Source organism: Lethenteron reissneri, chromosome 18, assembly GCF_015708825.2.
Source record: "Lethenteron reissneri isolate LAM-NWPU_2019-01 chromosome 18, ASM1570882v1, whole genome shotgun sequence".
In the NCBI taxonomy this organism is placed as follows: domain Eukaryota; kingdom Metazoa; phylum Chordata; class Hyperoartia; order Petromyzontiformes; family Petromyzontidae; genus Lethenteron; species Lethenteron reissneri.
The window spans coordinates 15,564,875-15,586,754 of record NC_083796.1 but is presented as its reverse complement, the minus strand read 5'-3'; the positions used below and the strand labels follow the sequence as shown (position 1 = coordinate 15,586,754).

General features: G+C 47.8%; 1 protein-coding gene across 1 annotated transcript in view; it reads right to left on the bottom strand.

Moving 5' to 3' along the window:
* FOCAD (focadhesin) overlaps window positions 1-19,299 on the bottom strand; it is a 38,559-nt gene extending 19,260 nt beyond the window's left edge. The window contains exons 1-20 of the mRNA XM_061553954.1: window positions 19,244-19,299; window positions 18,083-18,164; window positions 17,524-17,598; window positions 16,479-16,633; window positions 15,785-15,895; window positions 15,083-15,184; window positions 14,244-14,445; window positions 12,447-12,653; window positions 10,365-10,455; window positions 9,410-9,591; window positions 8,703-8,966; window positions 8,155-8,259; window positions 7,713-7,814; window positions 6,851-6,981; window positions 5,209-5,335; window positions 3,627-3,761; window positions 2,211-2,261; window positions 1,794-1,877; window positions 978-1,095; window positions 317-505 (exon numbers count right to left, since the gene is read on the bottom strand). Coding sequence (XP_061409938.1) covers window positions 317-505; window positions 978-1,095; window positions 1,794-1,877; window positions 2,211-2,261; window positions 3,627-3,761; window positions 5,209-5,335; window positions 6,851-6,981; window positions 7,713-7,814; window positions 8,155-8,259; window positions 8,703-8,966; window positions 9,410-9,591; window positions 10,365-10,455; window positions 12,447-12,653; window positions 14,244-14,445; window positions 15,083-15,184; window positions 15,785-15,895; window positions 16,479-16,633; window positions 17,524-17,598; window positions 18,083-18,136 — 2,485 coding nt within the window. The 5' untranslated portion in view covers window positions 18,137-18,164; window positions 19,244-19,299. The remainder of the gene's footprint in view (window positions 1-316; window positions 506-977; window positions 1,096-1,793; window positions 1,878-2,210; window positions 2,262-3,626; window positions 3,762-5,208; window positions 5,336-6,850; window positions 6,982-7,712; window positions 7,815-8,154; window positions 8,260-8,702; window positions 8,967-9,409; window positions 9,592-10,364; window positions 10,456-12,446; window positions 12,654-14,243; window positions 14,446-15,082; window positions 15,185-15,784; window positions 15,896-16,478; window positions 16,634-17,523; window positions 17,599-18,082; window positions 18,165-19,243) is intronic.
* Between the last annotated feature and the right edge of the window lie 2,581 nt (window positions 19,300-21,880).

The following is a 21,880-nucleotide window of genomic DNA, read 5'->3' as shown; positions in this document are numbered from 1 at the left end:
AAAGCCAGGCGAGTGACTCCGCGCACCCAATGTGGCCAGCACTGTCGCTTCCACGTTGGTCTGTGGAACCACGTGGAGACCCAGCACCAACAGCCAATGATCGCCGCTATCACCCTCGAACCCAAAGGAACAAGGGAGAAAGAGAATAAAACCAATTTGATACAAGAGGACTGCTGTGGCTAGAACCCCACCTCACAGCATTGTCTCCCTAAACGCCAATGTTCACACACAAAATCAGGGCCGAGTCAGCCTAGGCGTGGCCTAAACTAGGTTAAGTTCACAACTGCGTGCAGAACCCTGTGTGAGCGAGCCTCACCAGCCAGGCCCGGCCTTAGCCCTGGCTGCTTGTTCTTCTCATAGCTCCTGAGCATGAACGCCGGCACGGTGGCGCCGGGCTTGCCGTGCGCTATGCGGCTGGCGGCACCACGCATGGCGGCGTGCTGCACCCCGCGCGGCATCACGCTCAGCTCGTGCTCCACCAGCGCCTTCAACAACTCCCCCGCATCTTGGGGGACAGGGACACACACCGGGCAGATACTCGCACCGACGCCGTGCGTACACCGGGTCTCCAGAGATCATCTGGGGGCCCTGGCAGGAGGCAGTGGCTGCTCGAGTGAAGGGCAAATTATGGAGTCGGGTAAAATGATGAGAGGGGACAGGTAGATTGCATAGAAGATCTTGAATATTGTGAGGACGATCTTGTAAATGACGCGGGACTAGATTGAGAGCCAGTGGAGGGGATGTGAGGACAGTGATGATGTGATAACATGAGATTAAAAGTGTGCAAATAAGAATGGTGAATGCTTATAATTACAGTGAGAGACATGGAGCAGATAACATACAAAAGTACAAACATCATATTGACTGTTATGGAAGCTATGTGGAATGTAGCAGGCAGAGCACTGGAAGGCAAGTGGATTGTGTATGTGCATTAGAAAAACTGCACTGAGATGGGAGAGGAGGGGGAGTAGTGGCACCTGTCAAGACCTGTGCCGGAACGAGTAGCAGCAGCTTGATGTAGGAGTCTCCAGGGACGGTCAGATCCACCTCCTGCTCCCCCTCCTCCTCAGTTGCCACTTGTCGCTCTGGCCTCACCTGTTGGCAAAGTCAAAGCAGGAATGGGGAGTTGTCAAACCCAGCACCGTTACACGCAATCACACACTTCAGTGCAGCGAAAATCACGCCATCTAATAGCTAGACCAATGTATGATCTCAATACATAAACGTACGAGATGTGTCTGCTCTGTTAAATATCTAATTTAATAACAATATTGATTGAAATCGAAATATTGATTGAGTACATTTGGCAAACTAGCCAATCTTATAGTGCAGGGCTCTCACAGAGGTGTGATGTTTCATAGGATTCAGAATATTTATTTATACTGGAGGAATCTGATGAGCTATAAAGCTCTTTTTCACAGTAGGGGTGGGTAAGAACGTTACAACAACAAACAGTACAAAAACACGATAGTCGACCTGGAGAAGGTGATGTTGCTATCTATAAACGCAATTGAGCAATTTGCAGGTAACTTTTCAGCGTTGTGATGTTTGGTCGGATACAATTTCCACTGAGTGTGTGTTTTAGCTGTGGGAGGAAACCAAAGAACCCAAGGAAACCCATGCCGAACACGGGGAGAACATACAAACTCCACTCAGAAAGGCACCCGAGTTAGGAAAGGAACCGAGGCCCTTCTTGCTACGAGGCACAAGTGTTGTCACTTCGCCACAACCCTGCCGCCCAGGTATGGTTGATGGTGGGAGTGGTGAAGTATTGTCGAGGCTGGACACGGTACCTGCTCAGGGAGGTGCAGCACTGTGTGCTGGGTGGGGGAGAAGGCGGCCAGGGCCCTGTACGCAGCCCCCGCCGTCACCGCATCCTGTAGCAACGCTCCCATTGGTCACCAATACTCAAAATACAGCGCTAACGATATCAACTCAAAAAAGTACAAGCATGTTAAAGGTTACATTTAGTAACTGTTCAAATATGTCTGAAATGACCACGTCAAAATTAGTCGATATGCAAGATACAAAGCCTCTACCCTGGTTTATCCAGCACTTACATAGAAATTTTTATATAACTACTTTAGTCATTAGTTGTATTTTGGAGTTCATGCACCAAAACGTTGTGTTCCTTTCAAGTAAATCTGAATTCCTCCAATAACCGATTGCTCTAATTAAAATGCCAAGCGCTCAAGGCCTTGTGCTCTCACCTGGTCCTGACTGTAGCTCCACAGAAGGTTCAGCACATAAACCTGAAATCTCTGACACGGAGACAGGAGAACCTTCAGACAGTGCATGGCATGAAGTGTCATCTATGCCCTCCACCAATCGCAGCTGGAAACCACAACCCCATACTCTCTCTGATCCACTGTTGATCGTCACTTCAATCTTCACGTCCGTCCGAGATTCAGGTCAAGTTGTCATCCCGTTCAATTGCAGGAAGGTGCCATCGCCACTGGCAGTTCACAGCAAATGGTGTAAAATGTCACGCACTAATAGTGGGCGCTAGTCTTGTACTGTACAAGTACGATTAATTTCCCACGGATTTTAACCCAAAAGAAAGCTGTCTCTGGTGTGGACCAATCGGTTTCAAAGACAATGCATATATTAGAGTTTTTTTGTTTGCATTCTGACCACAAGTATTGGGGTTAATGTAGACATGATTCCTTGTAAAAGGTTTCAGTTTGGTGTTTTAACATCTTAACACCTGTTTTGTTGCCAGAAAAAAGGGGAAAACCTATTCTCAGTTTTACATGTTGTTAAATATTACACATAGCTCATTGCAGCCAATATTAAGATTCATAACCGATTTTTCAATTCGGCCACATGATATGGCCCTATTTATATCATAAAATCCTTCTCAACTCAACACAGCCAAACAATTTAAATCGTCACGTGATGCACAAGCATTTGATGCACCAATTATTCTTGTTTCAGCTCACTGGTAAGGTGAAGAATATAATTCCCACAACCTCAACGCCTTCTCAGCAGGGTCCTGTCAAGGTTTACAAGTAGGAGGCGATGTTGTTTTGTGTAATTCCAATTGAGTACTTTGTCCACATTGGTATGTTTGGCCAATACCAGTTACATCACGTGAACACTGGTCCATCTTCGCAATGGCTTTTGGCTCGCCATCGAAAAAAGACGGTCACTGCATCGCACGCTTTCAGATGCGCTTCTGCGGCTGTCTGGAATGCTCTTGCTTCCGATATTAGCAAGCCACTGGAGCTATGCACTTTTAGATTTAGATTGAAAATAAATTTTTTCAGAACTGCTTTTTATGCTTAGTTTGTTGTCCTTCCACCGCACCTGCGACTACCATGGTTGGCTACTTACGATGCAAAAGAAGTTCAACAAACATACATTGTATGTTTTTAGCTCATGGGAGGAAAGTCATTCCAAACAGAGTGTGAAGAACATTCTAACTCCACTTTCTCATTCCACGCACTCACTCAAACTGCAGAGAACAGGGGGGCGAACACGTTCAAACTCCATACAGAAAGGTGCCCGAGTGGGGAATTGAAGACTGGCGCCTGTTGCTGTGAGGGACGAGCGGTTCCCCTGCGCCACCTCGCCTGCCGCCAAAATGCGTTACAAAGGGTGTAGAGTTGGCCTGTGTGGCGTACCTCATACTCTGGTGTCTTGATAGCCAGGAAGGGCACCAGAGCAAACAGCTCGCTCAGGTTCTTCAGCACGAGCGGCCGACGGTCGGCCAGCAGCCGCGAAGAGAGCGCAGACCATGCGGAATGCACGTCCACCACCTGCAAGAGAGACAGCGCTGGCAGCTGTACACAGATGGCCTACATCCACAAACACACACACACATATATATACCAAGCAACAAACACATCGCTACACACAGCTACACACAAAAACAAAGATCCACTGTATATCCCTCACGGAATTTTGGGGCAAGTGCTGTTAGCAAGTACCTATGAATGCCGGCACGGCACAAGTTGGTGTCAGTGACCAGCACCACGTCTTTGTCTCCCGAGTGGCAATGTTGACCCAATGCACAAAGTACTTATTTTGAAGCCGAGTCGACCTAGGGGAGGCCGGGGACCGGTTCAGATAATCGTCACTGATGTTGGTGGCCATGAGCTGAAATCGAACTCAGATTGCCAAGTTGGTAACACTACCGCTCCCCATCTACATACACAAACATACACCGATATATACCAAGCAATACAAAGACAAAGTATTGCATTTGTAGTGACGCAGCGCCGACTGCTGTCCAGCAACTGTGGTGGACAGTGAGCGCAGACACCGTTGAGCATATACACGGTGTGAGTGCCGGCAGGGCGGAGGAACTGGGGCAAGGGTCACGGAAAACCTCATCGGGAAGCCCCTGGAACCCGCTCGTGGGTTCGAGACGGGAGGCGCGGCCAGGGCGGAGCCAGGCCGCACCGAGTAGGATGAAAGCAGCGGAGAGCTCTGGGCTGCCGGTCCTGGGACTGGACTCGTCTCGGCGTCGCCGTCGTCTTCGCCGCCTTCATCGCTGCCGCCTTCACTCGATAATTGCACGGCTGGACAGTAGTTGGCTGTCTCGGTCGACGCCGTTAGTGTAACGCGGTTAAGGTTGTGTCTAGGCTGGGCTGCACGACATTGAGAAGGAACGAGGCGAACCTGTGAACCTAAGCAGTGTTAATAAAGAAGGTGCCTCCTGCAACTACCTCGTCTCAGACTTGTGCTACACTACACATTTAACAAACGTCCTGTGGCCTTGATCTCCCTCATGCTAATGTTTAAGGCCAAGTCACCCTAGGGGAGGTCCAGGACCAGTTCGGATATACGTACATCACCGATATTGGCAGAGTGAGGTGGAATTGAACTTGGTTCGCTGGGTTTGTAGCGCAGTGAGCTATCCATTACACTTCTGCTCTCCAAGCAATACCCACACACACAGCTACATAAATACACGCCGACATACACAAATATAAACAAATATACATATACCAAGCAATACACACAAACAAGACACAAATACACACATCCATAAACACAATTTGACATATGCACAAAAATATGAAGACTCTTTCCCCCCTCGCCACTCGTACAGCCTTTAACAGATTGTTGGGGCAAGTGCTATTAGCGAGTAGCGCCTATTAGTGCCGGCACAGCGCATCTGTAAGGAACACGGCTGCTGAGACAGCGGGCCCAGCCATGGCCCCAGGAGATCAGGAGAAGCGGCAGCAGCGGCAGCGTCACCTCGGCGTCGCACAGGGCGTAGAGGCCCTGCACGGCCAGCGCCGCCGCAGACGCCTGCTCGTCGCTGCGGCACTCGTCCAGCAGGCGCGACACGGCCGCCACCATGTCCGCCCCGTGCTGGTAGGGCCTGCGGGGTGCACCATCACCGTTAGAGCTGGGGGATAGTCGCCGAGGTCGTGTTCCATGACCCCAACTTCGATCACACACTCAGCTAACACCATGACCCGCTCTTCATCACACGGCAGCGGCCAGCAATTAGATATGACGTTCCGCTTGGAACTACAAATCAGCGGCCAGCAATTAGATATGACGTTCCACTTGGAACTACGCCCAAACATCCGACAGGAGAACCCAGGGAGTCAAAATAAACTCCAGCAAGTCAGAATTTTTACTTCATGGATTGTCACTGAAAATTCTCCACATACTGATATGTAAATAGACATAAATGCACACACATAGCTTTTTCTAAGTATGGCAATTACATTTTTACTTAAAACGTTTGTGACTGCAGGAATTCATATTACTTGGTTCTTGTTGGTAACGTCACATAGATAGAAAAAGATAAATAAAGTGAATAGAAAAGAAAAATAATAAATAAATAAAAATGCAAATACTAATTATTAAAAAACATTAATGTAGACTGTGGCCTGGTTCTTAATCGGAGTGAGTGTACTGGCAGTCTATAATAGCCTGGCTATTAAGCTGGGTGAGCGTACTGGCAGTCTATAATGTAGACTGTAGCCTGGTTATAACCTCAGTGAGTGTACTGGCAGTCTATAATGTAGACTGTAGCCTGGTTATAACCTCAGTGAGTGTACTGGCAGTCTATAATGTAGACTGTAGCCTGGTTATAACCTCAGTGAGTGTACTGGCAGTCTATAATGTAGACTGTAGCTGGTTATAACCTCAGTGAGTGTACTGGCAGTCTATAATGTAGACTTATTCTTGCTGAGTTTATAACCATCCTCACTTTTTGCCCCGCCTCCTCCCCCCCGCTTCTCTCTCCCCACCTACTGCTGAGGCCTACTATATAACCTCGTGCCACGGCAGATCTCTCGCCTGCTTCAATAGTTTTTTTTTGCTGTGGTTGTCCCACCTGATGACGATTGCTTGTGTTGCAATCGAAACGTCGTGATCTATTGTTTTTCTACCTACGTGACTTTACCGAAAGAACCTAAGAGTATTAGTGGGTTTTTTTGTCACTTTATTTATATTTTTATATCTATGTGACTTTACCGAAAGAACCGAAGAATATGGCAATTAATATTAAATTGCATTATAATGCTTGTTTACCGACGAAAACCTCACCAAATGTCAGGACTCTTTGTCAGGAGGGTCCTTACAAATTTTCACAGGAGGGGACGATGTTGTTATTATTAAACACCATCTAAATTGAGTAATTTGCAGGTACATTTTTATCATTGATATATTTGGCCAATACCAGATATGTGATGTGATTTGTTTAAGGCCTAAGAGGAAACCCGAGAACCCGGAGGGTACCTATGCAGAACACAAACATAGAAACTCCACGCAGAAAGGCATCTGAGTATGGAATAGAACCCAGGTATTTCTTGCTGTGAGAGCCAAGTGTTTTCCACTGCCCCACTATGCCGTCCAAAATGCATTTGGACCCTCCACCCACCTGCTGCGACATATGTCGCGTACTGTGGCAGCTCTGGACAACACGCAGTCCCACAGCCCTTCACAGCCCAAGCTCCCAGCCTTCCCATCGAGGGCCGCCATTGCCTTCTGAAGCTCTGGGTACACACGATCCTGCACGTGCATCCCCACATAGACGCGCACAAGGACAAAGATCCCCCGATAGCTTTAACCGACTGCTGGGGCAAGTGCTGTTAACAAGCACCTATGAAGGCTAACATGGCACACGAGGGGGTGTGGTGTGGCTAGCACCATGCCCAGCTGCCTTTGTATGGGCGTGTATGGGTGTGTGCATATGGGTATGTGTGTGTATATGGGTGTGTATATGGATGCGTTTGTGTGCCCAAGCAGCTTCTGTCTCGCTGGATAGAGGGGGCTAAACGGGCACAGCACAGGCTAGAGAAGAGATGAGCTGATGTGGTACGAGAGGATGTGGTACGAGAGGATGTGGAGCTGAGGGGACTTGTCGATGACTGGTACCAGCGGTGTTAAGATCGGCCTCTGTGGAGGAGGCTCATGAAGGTCGCTACTGGGCAGTTGGAGGCAGTCGCCCTCCAGCAACAACGGAGAGCAGAGGAGCGTCGCTCACAACAACGAGCGGAGCGCCGGGTGGCTAAATCACAGCAAGTTGGCATAGTAGGGGGCACAGGGGATGCATCGGCTAGTCATCTCAGTCAGTTAACCCATGGCACCTGGGTCTGCCCCATGACCTGCCAGTGGGTGTTCGACACTTCATGTGGCCTTAACGTGCACATAGCCTGGCACAAGCGCCGTGGTGTCGTCACCGCCACTTAGTGGTGAATGGCGCTTGTTGCTGTTGTATGGGTGCACGTATGAATGTGTACCTGTGTTTGCCACAGCTTAGACAGCAAGCGGAGAGCAACTGGGCGCATCATGGGACAGGTGCTGAGGAGCCGCACAGTGCGCAGGACCTGGGTCACGCAAGCCTACAGCACACACAGCACAGCGCACACAACATAGTAAACACACACACACACACGCATGCATGCACAACACGCACAGCACACATGCACAGGACACAACACACACAGCGCACACGTACAGCACACCCAGCACACATATTACACACACACAGCACGTTATGCTATTGACAAACGTGTTGAATTTTTGTGCAGCAACATGTCGGTTTAAGATTGCAGCAGAGGGCAGTGGTGAGAAAACAATTTAGTCCAGAGCTTCACAGACAAAAGGACAGAGATGTTTTATGTTCGGTACTCAATGCCACACAAGTACACGAGTGGAGCATGTGTGAGGAAGTGGTTTGACCTTGTGGGTGCCCAGTGTGGGCAGGCTGTACAGGAGGCTGTGGTATATCTCTGGTTCCAGTGGCTTGCCCAGCCTGTACATGAGCACAGGGATGAGGTACGGGGCCTGTGGCATGCAGAACACCCATCCACACGACACACACAGTGAGAACCCTGCAAGTTAGTATGATGACTATTATGCTTGTTAACGCAGAGAAGCCTCACTGACTGTCAAGACTCATTGAGCAATTGGCAGACAACTTTTCAGCGACGTTTGGGCAATACCAGTTAAATTGTACAAGTTTTAGCTATGGGAGAGAACCAGAGGAAACCCATGTAGAACATGCAGAGAAGATACAAACTCCACACAGAAAGATATTCTCATCAGGAATCAAACCCAGGCACTTAATGTTGTTAGGCATATTACCACTATGCCACCCTGCTGACACGGTGCCCCAAGCTGATATTAGAATACGGTTATCACATGGTTTACGCAAATGACTTAATTGAAATCTTCATGACGAGTGTAACCTGCGTAACTATGCAACTCGACAACAAATGCGCCATCACCTGCGTGGGGTCAGCTCGGGCGAGTGAACTGCAGCCTACGAGAACCTCCTGCAGGTGCTCTTTGCCGCTGGTGGCCAGTAGAAAGGACACCAGCAAGGTCACGTGTAAGGGGACTCTGCCCTGCACTAGCAGGGCTCCCCGCACTGCCTGCAGCCAGTGTCGCTCCGCCCGGCCGGCGTCGACGGAGAAGCGCAGCACGGCCCTCCACACGGAGCGCACCACGGCGTACCAACCCGTGAGGGGGAAGTCCAGCTCGCACTCCTCCTGCATGGAGCACGCACTACCATTGTCACGTTCACTCTTGACAAATCAATGTTTGTCATCGGTGCGTTCGGTATTCACATTATTCTTATTGCGCGAGGCTATCGTCACAAAAGCACTACATTTCACAGGTGTAGCCTGCAGTATTGCGGTATGAGGGAAATGTTTTTATGTGTAATCCCAATTGAGTAACTCGTAGGTAATTTTTAAACATTACACCAACAATGTCGTCACGGGATCTTTAACATCCACTGTGAAGCAAACAGGACGTAGTATTTTACGGTTATTTCATTCACTAGGGCTGACTGCTGCATTCAAACCACAAATCTCTGGGACAAGCGGTGAACGTGCTACCGCTGGGCCATGTAGCCACCCAAAATAAATCTTCTACCAAAAGAACAGGTCTGCCACCAGCAGGACGCAAATGCAAGGAACAGCGACCCCACCTGTGTGTGCCCCGTGCGATCCTCCTGTAGCCGCTCTAGTTTGTCCAGCAGCTGAGCGGCACAAGCCTGGCAGCCGATGCCCGTGCTGGCACGTGGGGCTGACGATGCAATGTGCAGGAGCGGCATGAGCAGAACCGCGGTGACAGGGCCGCACGCGTCTCCTCGGCACAGCACGCTCTCCGCTGTGAGATCGGACATTACTGTCAGGGTCAGCGCATCACGTGCCCCGTGCAGTGGTGCGCGCACCTGGGAGTCCAGCGCTTTCGGGGCAGTGAAACTGCTGCCGAGATAACAACACAGCAGGTTGACTCGTGAGCCCAACTCTGCCAACCTTTGAGTGTTATTCCCTCATTTGTGTCATTGTATAAGTTTCGTCTTGATCCTCCCAATTCATCCGTCTAGAAAAACGCTCCCTATATAAAGAGAGTGGCCAAAGATCTCAACATGTGATTCTGCAGAAAGAGACTCAATAAGGCGTTTATGGAAAAGAATAACTGACGTTATGAACAAGATGGCTTATCACACACTGGTGAGCAAGTAACAACAGACTCCACATCAGTATTCAGTGTTCAGTGCCGTTAGAACACATGGCGTCTGTGGTGTCCGTGAGCTGTATCTAAAAAACAAACAACTGCGCACACAAGCACCTGGAAAGCGGACGAGAATGCAAGCACTTTTCAATGGAAAAACAGTAAATTTTCAACAAGTTTCAATAAAACACAAACGAGATTCTGTCTTTTATAATAATGGGAAAATATATATTTTTTTAAATCCAGAAAAACAATAAAAACACAGGTTGCAAGCAACTTCTTAACTGCAATGGATCAACCAAGAAATGTATTGTTAAAAGCTTATTTAATTACACACGTAATTGCAGGCCTCCATTACAGGCAATTAAGCACGCAGGCTGCAGACTACCGGTGCAAACGTGTGTAATGAAGATTGCCAGGCTTACCCAAGGACAGCATTGCCACCTCACTCTGGCTGGCGGGGGAAAGTAGCAGGAGCAGACTGATGCCTGCCAGCACCTGCTGGTGTGGGAAACTCTGCAGACAGCAACAGCAGCCCAGAGGGGAGGGCATTTAGGCAGGGGCATCTCAGCGTGGCATCACAGACAATGAGAATACCCATAAATCTTGACTTAACTTTCGTGACTGCAGGAATTATTCTATGGTTCTTTCGGTAAAGTCATGTAGATAGAAAAAAAAATAACAATAAAATAATTAATAAAATTCTCGTGATGACGATTGCTTGTGTTGCCATCAAAACGTCGTAATATTTTTATTCTTTTTTATTCACTTTTTAAAAATTATTTTATTGTTATTATTTGTTCTATGTATGTGACTTTACCGAAAGAACCATAGAATATACTTACAAATCTCTTCACAAACACCAAATAAATCCCACATGTGAAAGTCAATGATCCCATCAGAATGGCCAATTCTTACGGGAAGACGAGCAGGATACAGATTACAAGGACGGATGTTTACAGTTATTATGGAAAGAAAACGGCGCTTATTTACAAACTAAAATGCAGGCAAGCCAGCCAGTAAATTAGGATCTATGTTGCATGATATATATAAGAACAAGTAAAAATGCATTGTGTTGAGGACTGGTACAAGCCTCTCACAAGCTCTATCGCACAAAAGAAATCCAGCACACCCACAGTTCCCTTGCGCCTCCTCCCTCTTATATCACTCAGGGCCCTCCCTCATTGCTGCGACTCAAGTGGCCTTGCTCACACATCTGCTGAAGCACATTGCATGGTAATCTTAATGGAGGTGGTCACTGTGCCTCTATCCGCCTGGTTGGTGGCATACAAGTGCAAGTCCATGAAATTCCTTCAAGTATAGTATCAATGGTTTAACACTTATGTACCTTCAAGGGAAACTAATGCAAATTCCCAGAACTGGATTTTTTTTTTACATTGTGACGCTGTGGTCAGAGAAATAGTTACAAATCACAAGGCTGCAGGTTCAAATCTCAAGTTGTGGGTCAACTCCAATTCAGTAGTGGTTGTGCTACAGACTAGGGCTGAACGATTTGGGGAAAATATCTCATTGCGATTTTTCTGACAGATATTGCGATTTGATTTGCGATTAATTTTTTTTAAGTCAAGCTTCAGTTCAATATTCACCGTGTAATAGATTTAAAATATGTGATGGAGCATTACCATATGATACCATCAAAATATTAACTGCTCTATATATTGTAATGCAAGGATGAGAACTTTAAAGATATGAATTGCTTCCAACATGTATTTATTAAAATGTTTTAATTGAAATTGAACAATCAAACATAGAACAATTGTTCAGTTAAATAAAGTTATAATAATAAAAATGTAACAATTCCAATAAGAAAGTAATGGGACTTTTGAAATCGCTAAAAATCGCAGTCTTTGCGATTTGCTAATCGCATTGTTTCAAATTGCGATTTCGATTTGAAATCGATTAATCTTTCAGCCCTACTACAGACATGCTGGTCGCCACCAAAGAAATGCAGAATTTACACCACTGGCTCAGGATGGACAACAGACATCGGCACCACCCAATGCTCAGTTGAGCACACAGCAGATTTGACAGTGACTGCTGTACCTCTAAAGACAAGCAACAACAACCGCCATTCGCCACTAAGTGGCGGTGACGTCACCACGACGCTTGTGCCAGGCCATGTGCACCTTGAGGCCACGTGAAGTGTCGAAGGCAAGCACACGCCAGCCCACCCACATACTTGGGCACGGGCACTGCTCACGACACTCACCATGCTTCCCAATTCCGCTTGTAGATGATGGCATTATCAGCACGAGACAGCCAAAGGCAGCGCATTCACGTGGATATCAGGAGAACTCGCTCGCAAGCAATTACACAAGATGCACCACGCTTGCTTCACGTAAAACTAAATGTAATCAAATGCTGTACATTTAATAGACCGGTCAAGAGACGCACACGGAGGTTGTGCTGCAGCGTCACAACCGTGGACGCAGCAACAGCAGCAGCAACCGCAGGCGTCTGCTGTCCTACACAACACTGCAAGGTACCTCAGGGACTGCGGCCTGGATGGCTTGCAGCAGTGACACGACGGTCTGGCAGTCCCCTGTGATGCGCAGGACCAACTCGGCAAGGCACAGTAACTGCAGGGCCATCTGTGGGAGCTGGGACTGCCAGCGCTCGGGTTGCTTTAGCATGGCCCTGGCCAGAAACTCCATGATCAGCTGACATTCACAGAGACGTGCTGCGTCCCATGCCTAGCACACACACACACATATGCGGTCAAAGCTGTAAAGTGGCATGATATAAATGCAGAATTATGCTGCTCAGGTGAAAAAATACATCAGATTTATATTCAAATATTTAATGCACAGGAATGTCATAAAATGCATTTGTCGTATAAAATGGTATTGTGTCAACTCTACAGCCACGTTAAGTAGAAGGGTCAATAAAGAGACATACCACCCAAAGAGTGTGTACCATGTTGGACACATGCCTGGGCTGTGTGTCGGTATCGTTGACATTCAAGTAGGAGCATTACCCTAACATGTCGGTTTTGGCAGCCAATACTCCTATTCATAATTGATTGTTGGGTTAGGCCACAGAATTGTGTGGCCAAATTTATATAGTTAAGACCCTCGACCACCTGACATTACCAAACAATTTAAATTGTCACGTGTTCAAGCTCAGCAGTGAAGTGACTTGAAAGGATTTTGGATTCTCATGAAGATGTTTTATGTCATTTCAAGGAAAACGTAATATCTATTGTTCAAGTTGTGAAAATTGTTCTTTAACTTTACGAACAGCTGAAATAATTATTTGTGCATCAAATGCATGTAAACGGGGCAACTTAATTTGTTTGGCTATGTCGGGTGGTGGAGGGTATTAATGACACACATTTGGCTAGATAATTACGTGGCCAAACCCTAAATGAAATTACAAGTCTGAGCATTGTTACCGAGAGTGGAACCCCGAGGCTGACGGTTGCTACAATCTTTGCATCCTATGGTACGACTGTTGTAGACAGTTTATGAAAGGGAAGTGATTGAGAGGGAACTAAGGAAACCACACTCTCCTCGACACATTTACAACCGACCCCTCTGCTGTTGTTGAAACTTATAGCTGGTTGGTACAGCATCCATTCAATCTAAAACCGTGTCCACATCAAAAGCTCTGAAACAATCTGCAGTTCCTGCACCTCCGTTCACACAGTCAGAGCTCCTGTACCCCGGCTCTCGTATGTTCTGACCCGCCCCCCCTACTAGACATCTGTGAAAAAGAGCTTTATAACTCATCGGATTCCTCCAGTATAAATACATATTTGGATTCTGATCCGTGGTGTATATTGGGTACACTTGATGCACATGGACCAACAGAGTTGTATTCTGAGAGGTGAAACAACATCTTTGTTCTTAGAATAATGATGGTTTATTTTTTATCACAACAGGGTGTTTCAGAGCAGCTGTCCCTGTGTAGAAATTGAACCAGCGAGGGGATGTTTACCATCCAACGTGAAGCAGACGACATATTTTTAAGGTTAGTCCACACCACAGCAGTATTAACCTGGGCGGCCAGCCAAGGTCAAAGCGAGACCCTCTGCAACAAGCGGAGAATGCGCTTCCGCTGGGCGGCATCACAAAAGTTATATTATGAGAGGTGAAACACCATCTCTCCTATAACATAAGTCTATTTTACAAGCGAGTAGATTTAAAGTTTAACAAATTAACAATCATTTGTTTTTGGGTTGCACTTCCTAAAAGGCACAATAACCAATCACTTGTGCCACGCAAGCAGTAGCCGTCCCTTAATGAGCAGGTGAACAGGTGAAAGGCAGAATCGCTGTAGACCTGCAGGTGTGGCACAAGGTTGTGCAGGAGCAGGAGCGCGTGCCGGTGCGTGGACCTGCGCCGACAGCCGCTGATGCCTTCCGTCTGCAGCAGGGCCTGCAGCAGGCCCAGCCGCAGGGTGGCGTTGGCGTGGCCTTCGTCCGGCTCGCAAAGTACGAACCGCACGAACGGCTCCAGCGCGGCCACCACAAAGCCAGCGAGGCTGCAACGCAGCGGAGTTACTCTCGTCACGCGGCACAGCAAAGCACAGCCGGGCCACAGGACAGCAGCAGGCTAACTACCTTCTCCCTGCAATCTCAGTGACCTGGCTCCCTGAGAGTAAAGTGAACCAAGGAAGAAAAACATGAACAGCTCATCTCTGTTGGTGGTCTTGAGTCAGCAGAGGATATTTCACATTCCCATGGTAGGGACCAATCTCTCCTCAGGACAACCGCTATTGACTTCCCACTAAGTAGCAGTTAATTTATCGATTCTGAAGAAATTATGGGCTTAGTCAAACCCCAACTGGAATATGAACTCTGAACCTTTTAATTGTGAGTCATGCGCGCTCTAACCATTTCTACCATCTGGCTGAACTAAAAAAATATATATATAAAATACTATATATATGCACACATCCTGACACACATACAAACAGGAGTAATAAGAGACAAAAAAATTAAAATTTTTACAAAACTCTATTGAAATGGAAAAACATTAAGTTGCTCTCTATTGGTTTATTGACATTTCGCAACCTCTAAACATCAGTTTTATATCTGGACAAATCAGTGACATTCTACTCATGGCTGTGTGTGCAGTTGGCCGTGGGCGCGTGTGAGGGACAGGTGCCAAGTGAATACCTCTCCTCTTGTGTGCAAAGCATGGTGGAGATGTTTTGGAGGAGGACAGGCCAGCTGTCAGGCCGGTTCGTGAGTACACTAATGAAGGGGTGCGGTCGGCTCCTACGAGACATCACACACATGCTCATTGCAACAGTGGTTCTCAACATATATGGTATGGTGGCGCCCCTTCCCCACTGCCCTATGCACATGTGTGTTACTGCCTACACACGTCGCGGCATGTCCATTGCGCGTGACGTCAGCGTGGCCTTACCAAAAAAGCAATTCTGGGCTAAAGCATTGTTACCGAGAGCAGTCCACTCTGAAGAGTGGAACACCAAGGCTGACGCTTGCTACAATCTTCGCACACCAAGGTACAACTATTGTAGAGAGTTGTGGAAAGGGGAGTCATCAAGAAATAACTGAGAAAACCACACTATCCTTGATACATTTACAACCCTGAGTCCTCTGCTGTTGTTGAAACTTACAGCTGATAGGCATGGCATCCAATCAATCTGAAAAGGTCTGATACTCTCTGCAGTCCATGCAGGCTGTGCACCTCCATTTACACATACTCTGGCTACCTCATGATCCTTGGTGCGTTTTGGGTATGCTCAATGCATATAGACCATACACATAATATGAACCTCACCCAATAACCGATTGTAAATCATGGTATTAATAGTGGCAGCTTGCGTGGAACCAAAACCCGCCAGCGCTCACCTGATGGTGAAGGGGCTCTTGAAGTGAGTGCAGCCTGGATCCTTGGCCAGGAGTTGCCGCACAGGCAGCAGCAGCAACTCCCCAAGGCTGCTCACCACCCCGTGCAGATGCCTGCCAACACAACACGGCCACACCACAAGGGTGTTGAACGTACAGCATTGAATGTCAGATTGATTGATGATCCAGCACTCACTGATTCACTCCAGTTGCTCGCTCACCAGCAGTTGATTTTTTATCGTTACAATTGTGGTTACTGTTCTTGTGAACTTCACTCGTTGATTCCTCCACCCGTGTTGAAGACTCGGTCAACCGGACTGACTGTTGCTTCTCACCCACACTGCATTCAACCACCACACTGCAGCTCACAACACTTCTCTTTCTGCTTCTTCTCTTGCACTGACCCACTTCAGAATTCCCTACAAATATCTCTTTTCCAAAGCTAATATAACCTTGCTCAATTCAAGACATGTGTTAACTCTTATCCTTGTGTGTTTACATATTCGTTAGTCACCCGGTAACTGCTTAATGTTTCTGGAATTTAATTGCAACTGTACAATGATCAGTCTAAAAATCATCAATAAAAATAAGCATAATAATAACAAAAATAATTATGCTTCGTAGTTCACATGTAATAAAGCAATCCCCAGTTTAGTGCCACCAGATGACAGCTGTGTTGGCAGTGCCAGGCACTCACGAGGCGGAGGGCACCATGTTCAGGAAGGTGTTGAGGACGTAGGTCGGGTCTGCGACGCCGCTGCGTGCCAGGGCCACCAGGGCCTGGCAGCAGCAGCTGCGTACCAACACGTCACCCCCGCAGGCCCTCTCCCACAGAAGCTGCAGGGCCGGGTTCTGGCACAGAGCATTCAGCACGTGCACCGCCAATCACGACAAGACAACAAGTAGCCTCGGGTGCAGTGGCAAACTAATTCAAAGTGCGATATATCCTGGTGGCTCACAGCACTGCGCCCACTCCACTGAGATGAATCTTGCATTCGAATTTGGGTCTCAGCCACTCATCATTAAAACCGTGTTTTCAAGTATTCATGGTCTCAACACAGTCACCAATCACTGCACACACAAAAAATATAAATTTCTTTTTGCTTAATTTAGCATAATCCAGATAATGGCTTGAATTTGTTTTTATCATGTGACAAAGACAACAGGGCAAGTGTGGCGTTCCACCTAGTGTCAATAAGCAGGTGAAGGGACCTGGGAAACAATTCTGTGATGTCACCTTCAAAAGACTGCTCTCATACCATTTAGTTGTGCACTGCTTCATGCGAGATATCCAAATGTAAATGCATTCTTCTAATGAGCATGATGCCGAAAGCACAAATGAAATGTGAAAAATACAAAAGAGGACGAGGACGCATTTTGTCTCAACAGAAGCTAGAAGACGTCCCAGTATCGGTATTTTCAGAAATACTTTATATGTTCAGTACCGTATTCGTGTTGTGCATGCCTACGATCAAGTGCACTGGTAGCGAGGCTGTAGTAACATTCAAAAGGATGTGAAAATATTTATAAGATGTTCATAAGCTGTGGATTAAGTCCAAGGGAACCCAGCTGCCAGCTTCAATCTCACTGCACAAAGCACCGTTCATAAAATAATGAATGCCTGGCCTTCCTGGAGACCCAAACGCACTCAGCAGCACACTTACAATGGGGGCAGGCTTAATGAGACACGCATGCAAGGTATGCAGCCGTACAGACCCAAGTTCGACACATGCCAATCATACCTCATGCGATGTCTTGTCAATCACACCAGTGCCCTTTACTTCTTTCAGCACCTCAGCCACCAGCTTATCCACTGCCTACAATTATGGAAACAGGGAACATAAGGTCAAACACTTTTCAAAAAAATACACATTGCACATACAATGAATAGCATTGTTAAAGCTTTTTCAAATGTCTGCATGTGAAATGTTATAAATAAAACAAAAACATTACAAATTGACAAAAACTGCTTCAAAGTGAGAAATAACCCATCCTCGCCTCGGTCTCATTCAGATGCATGAATATTTGCATTGAAAATCAATAAATTAGCAAGAATCTTGCAAAGAACTATATTTTAATCGTCAAGTTAATTCGCCAAATTAGAGTTAAAACAGTACCTATATTAATCACATTTATTCATTATCCAGGACTCTTTGTGACAGAGTTGTCATACAAATGTCCTCAAAAAATATTCGATTAAAGACCCGCCCGTGGCTTCAGACAAAGGCATTCATGCATGCGGGACTGCAAATGCCATGCAGTGCAAATGTTGGTATGCAGAGAAAGCGGCGCATACAATACCTGTGCCTGTACGATCACGTTTTGGAAATCCAGGCGCTTCTTCAGCTCCTCCATCTTTGCGAGTGGAAGTGCGGCCACTCACCTTGGGCATGGAAGAAACGTGAAACACATTAAACGAGATGCATCGAACATCTCAGCGTAAGGCCAGTTCCACACTATGACAAGGAACAGGATTGATTCTAGTCTGTTATGACAATATGTTCAGTAGCGAAATGCCAATGTCTGCCAGCCCCGACGAGAGTGCTTCAGGAGAGTTGGCGAGGTTTGCTGTTCCTCTTCCATTGAAGGAGCGCAGACTTCAATGGTTGACTATATTTTGGTTCAAATTCCATAATCTCTCTACTGTGGGTCTTTTTTTGAAATTTCCATTCATGAAGATGTGCATATCGCCCTGTTGATATTATGATGTGATTGGCAGCTACAGCGGTGTCATTGACTAAAGGCAAAGAGCTAGGATAAAGGCAAAGAGCTAGGAGGAGGTGCGATGTTTTGCTCTCGAATGGGGTGTTTATTCTGGACGTCTTCCGGATCTGGGCGAGATTCTTGATAGAAATATTTAGCACAGGTCGCAAGGCCATTGTGTGAAAACGTCACCCGAATATACCCCATGGCCTCTCGTTACAAACGTTGAATAGTGGCGCTCGAGTGCTGTGGTGAGGGAATGTTACAAAAGTCAGCATCATCATCATCAACTCTTCAGCTCTCTCTCTCCTAGCGGCAATGGGAGTGGACTGGCAAGCCCGGGCTACGGGGGCTACGGGGGGTGACCGATCCACATCGTTTAGGGGACCGGCGGCGCGAACTCGCAGGCGTCACGGGGATGCAGCCGCGTGAACCGTGCGAGCCCACTGGTCACATGTTCCGCACCCCTTGCTTCGCTTCCCGCTTACAGCGAATATTCGAAGCGGCTTCTAGGTCGACTCGGCCTTAAATGAGTACCCGGTGCGGTGTGTAAACATCGGTGCGGTGTGTAAACATCAGCGCGGTGCTGCTCGCCACGCTCCCCCCCTACTCCTCTCGTGTGCCACGCCGGCTTTCATTGACGCGCCACTACCAGCCCTCCTCGCCCCGCGTCAGGGCGCAGGGCGACGCGGCAGAGTTGGGGGACCGCCGACCGCTCGGGCTGCCCGTGACAGCGGCCCGCACCGCGGGGCCTCTCACCTGAGCGCCGCTGCCGCCGCTGCTGCTGCTGAGGTCACGTGGCGCCTTCTCGGCGGGGTGGGGGGTGGGGGGCTCTAAAGGGGGGTGCGGGGGGGGTCCCTCGCGCGCGAGCCGCACTCCGGGGGGAGGGGCTGGGGGACGGCCACGCCCCCTCGGGCCTCGCTTCCGCTTCCCCTCGCGCGGTGACGTCACGCGGCCGCGGAGTTTGTTGGTGGGATGGAGTTTATTTTATTGTTTTATTTTTATTTTATTATTTCCCTTCTACGTGCCTTTACCGAAAGAACCAAGAATATGAATCACTGCAGTCACGAAAGCTTTAAATCGAAATTTAGGATGGAGTTTGTTGGTAGGGTGGAGTTTGTGGGTAGGACGGAGTTTTGAAAAATTACAATACTCCGACTGATGCTCCTGCTGTTGTGGAGTGACTCATGCAGCCAGCTCTGGCTGCAGGGTTATTAGTACATGTTGTTTATGTCGTTTATTGTGAAAATTCCGTCACAGTTCCTATGATCACTGTTTCATTGCTTTCATGGCTTTATTTTGGTTATTTCGAAAAGTATATTGGTTTAGCCATGTTTGTTGTAGTACATCGTTAGACTGATGGCCTTAATCTAAGTTATCTTGTGGTTGTTGTTTGACTTGTATCCCACTGGGATTTTTGCACAGCGTTGGTGTACGGTGCTTTTTCTGCAATATTTTGCTGTCTTGTATTTTCTGTTTGCACTCAGTCACATATTTACTTTAAGATGTTTTTTTGTTTCATGTTTTTTGTTTGTTGCGGTTGCACCCGATTCAAGAGGCGAATGGCTCACAGGGCTACACCTAATACTTGAACTTGTTTGTTGGTAGTGCAGCAGGAATCCGATGAGCTATGAAGCTCTTTGTCAATGATGTCCAGTCGAGGCGGGTCAGAACGTTACAATACAAACACGAAATGAGTGCAAAGTATAGGAAAGATAAACATAACTTAATCAAATATATAAATACATTTGAACTTTTTTTTATCTTACCAGTTAAAGCCTACTGAGATAAACATTTATTTTTCAGAAGCTACCTGGCCACAAATGATAGCTTTGGGGCCGTCCATATATGACGTCACGCGATTTTGGATGATTTTCGCCCCCCCCCCTTCATCACACGGCGTCACAAAAAGTCAGACCCCCCCTCAAATATGACGTCACAAAGCTCTGCCCCCCCCAAAAATATATAACATGCTTCAAATCGCTTTAAACTATTGTCATGGTAGTGCGTATTTAATGTGGCGCTGCACTCTGATGTAGGAGAAAACATTTAAAAGTCTAATTAATTAAGTAGAACGTGTTGTCTATATTTAAAGTTGCGCATTTTGATGTGACGTCACATTTCTCAACCCCCCCCCCCTCGTCACACATCGTTATAAATGTCTGACCCCCCCCCGTAGGTGCGTGACGTCATTTATGGACGGCCCCTTTACAAAGTGGCTTATCACGTGTGGAAATTTATGATGTAATTATGTTTGAGCGGGTTGTGTTTGCGTTAGGTGATGGTGGTGTTGATGGTGGTGGAGGTGGTGGTGGAGGTGGTGATGGTGGTGGAGGTGGTGATGGTAGTGGTGATGGTGGTGGAGGTGGTGATGGTAGTGGTGGTGGAGGTGGTGATGGTAGTGGTGATGGTGGTGGAGGTGGTGATGGTGGTGGTGGAGGTGGTGGTGATGGTGATGGTGGTGGTGGTGATGGTGGTGGAGGTGGTGATGGTGGTGGAGGTGGTGGTGATGGTGGTGGTGGTGATGGTGGTGGAGGTGGTGGTGATGGTGGTGATGGTGGTGGAGGTGGTGATGTTAGTGGTGGTGGTGATGGTGGTGGAAGTAGTGGTGAAGGTGATGGTGGTGGAGGTGATGGTGGTGGAGGTGGTGATGGTGGAGGTGGTGATGGTAGTGGTGGTGGTGGCGCCTCGCACGAAACACGGGAGGCCGGCCACGGCACGCTCGGCTACAAGCACGTCTCTTTCATTTTGAATGGCAAGATGCATCAGGGTAACAATTCAAACAACAATTGTATTGATGTATAGGTTTTCGCTGCTCAATGAGTGAGAATCGCTCAGAAAAGCTGCGTTTTCAGGATAGCCGTGGCGAGTGCCGCTCCTTTCTCCTCCACGACGTTTCGTCTCCCACGTTGGAGGCATCTCCAAGCAGTGTTTATGAGTCGCTCTCAGCACAACTTTTCCACAACACGCCCCCGCGGTTGTATATGTACCCACCACGCCAATCCACAAACCGGAATAGGTCCGAGTCCTCGTTCCTCACGGTGCTTCGCCCTGGAGGACGCGAGACGCCAGGGCACGTGTCTCGTGGAGTCCACGATGGCCGTGAGCTCCACGCCGGGGCGAGGTCACGGACGTGCGGTGTTGGTAGGGGGCGGATGGACTCCGCTACGGGGAGTCGCGTTGTTTCAGCGCCTGCGGCTGGGAGCCGCCGGCGTGGGGGACGCGTTGGTGGTGGCTGACCTGGTTCCCTGCCTGGGGGTCACCGCTATGCCCTAAGTGAGACGAAGCGATACGCCGTTTTGTTTTGATATTCCTGGGATTCCCCGCTCCCTGTCCCACTGGATCACGGTTGCAAGCTCAGCAGAGTTAAACTCATAATCAGATTTATCTTGCACC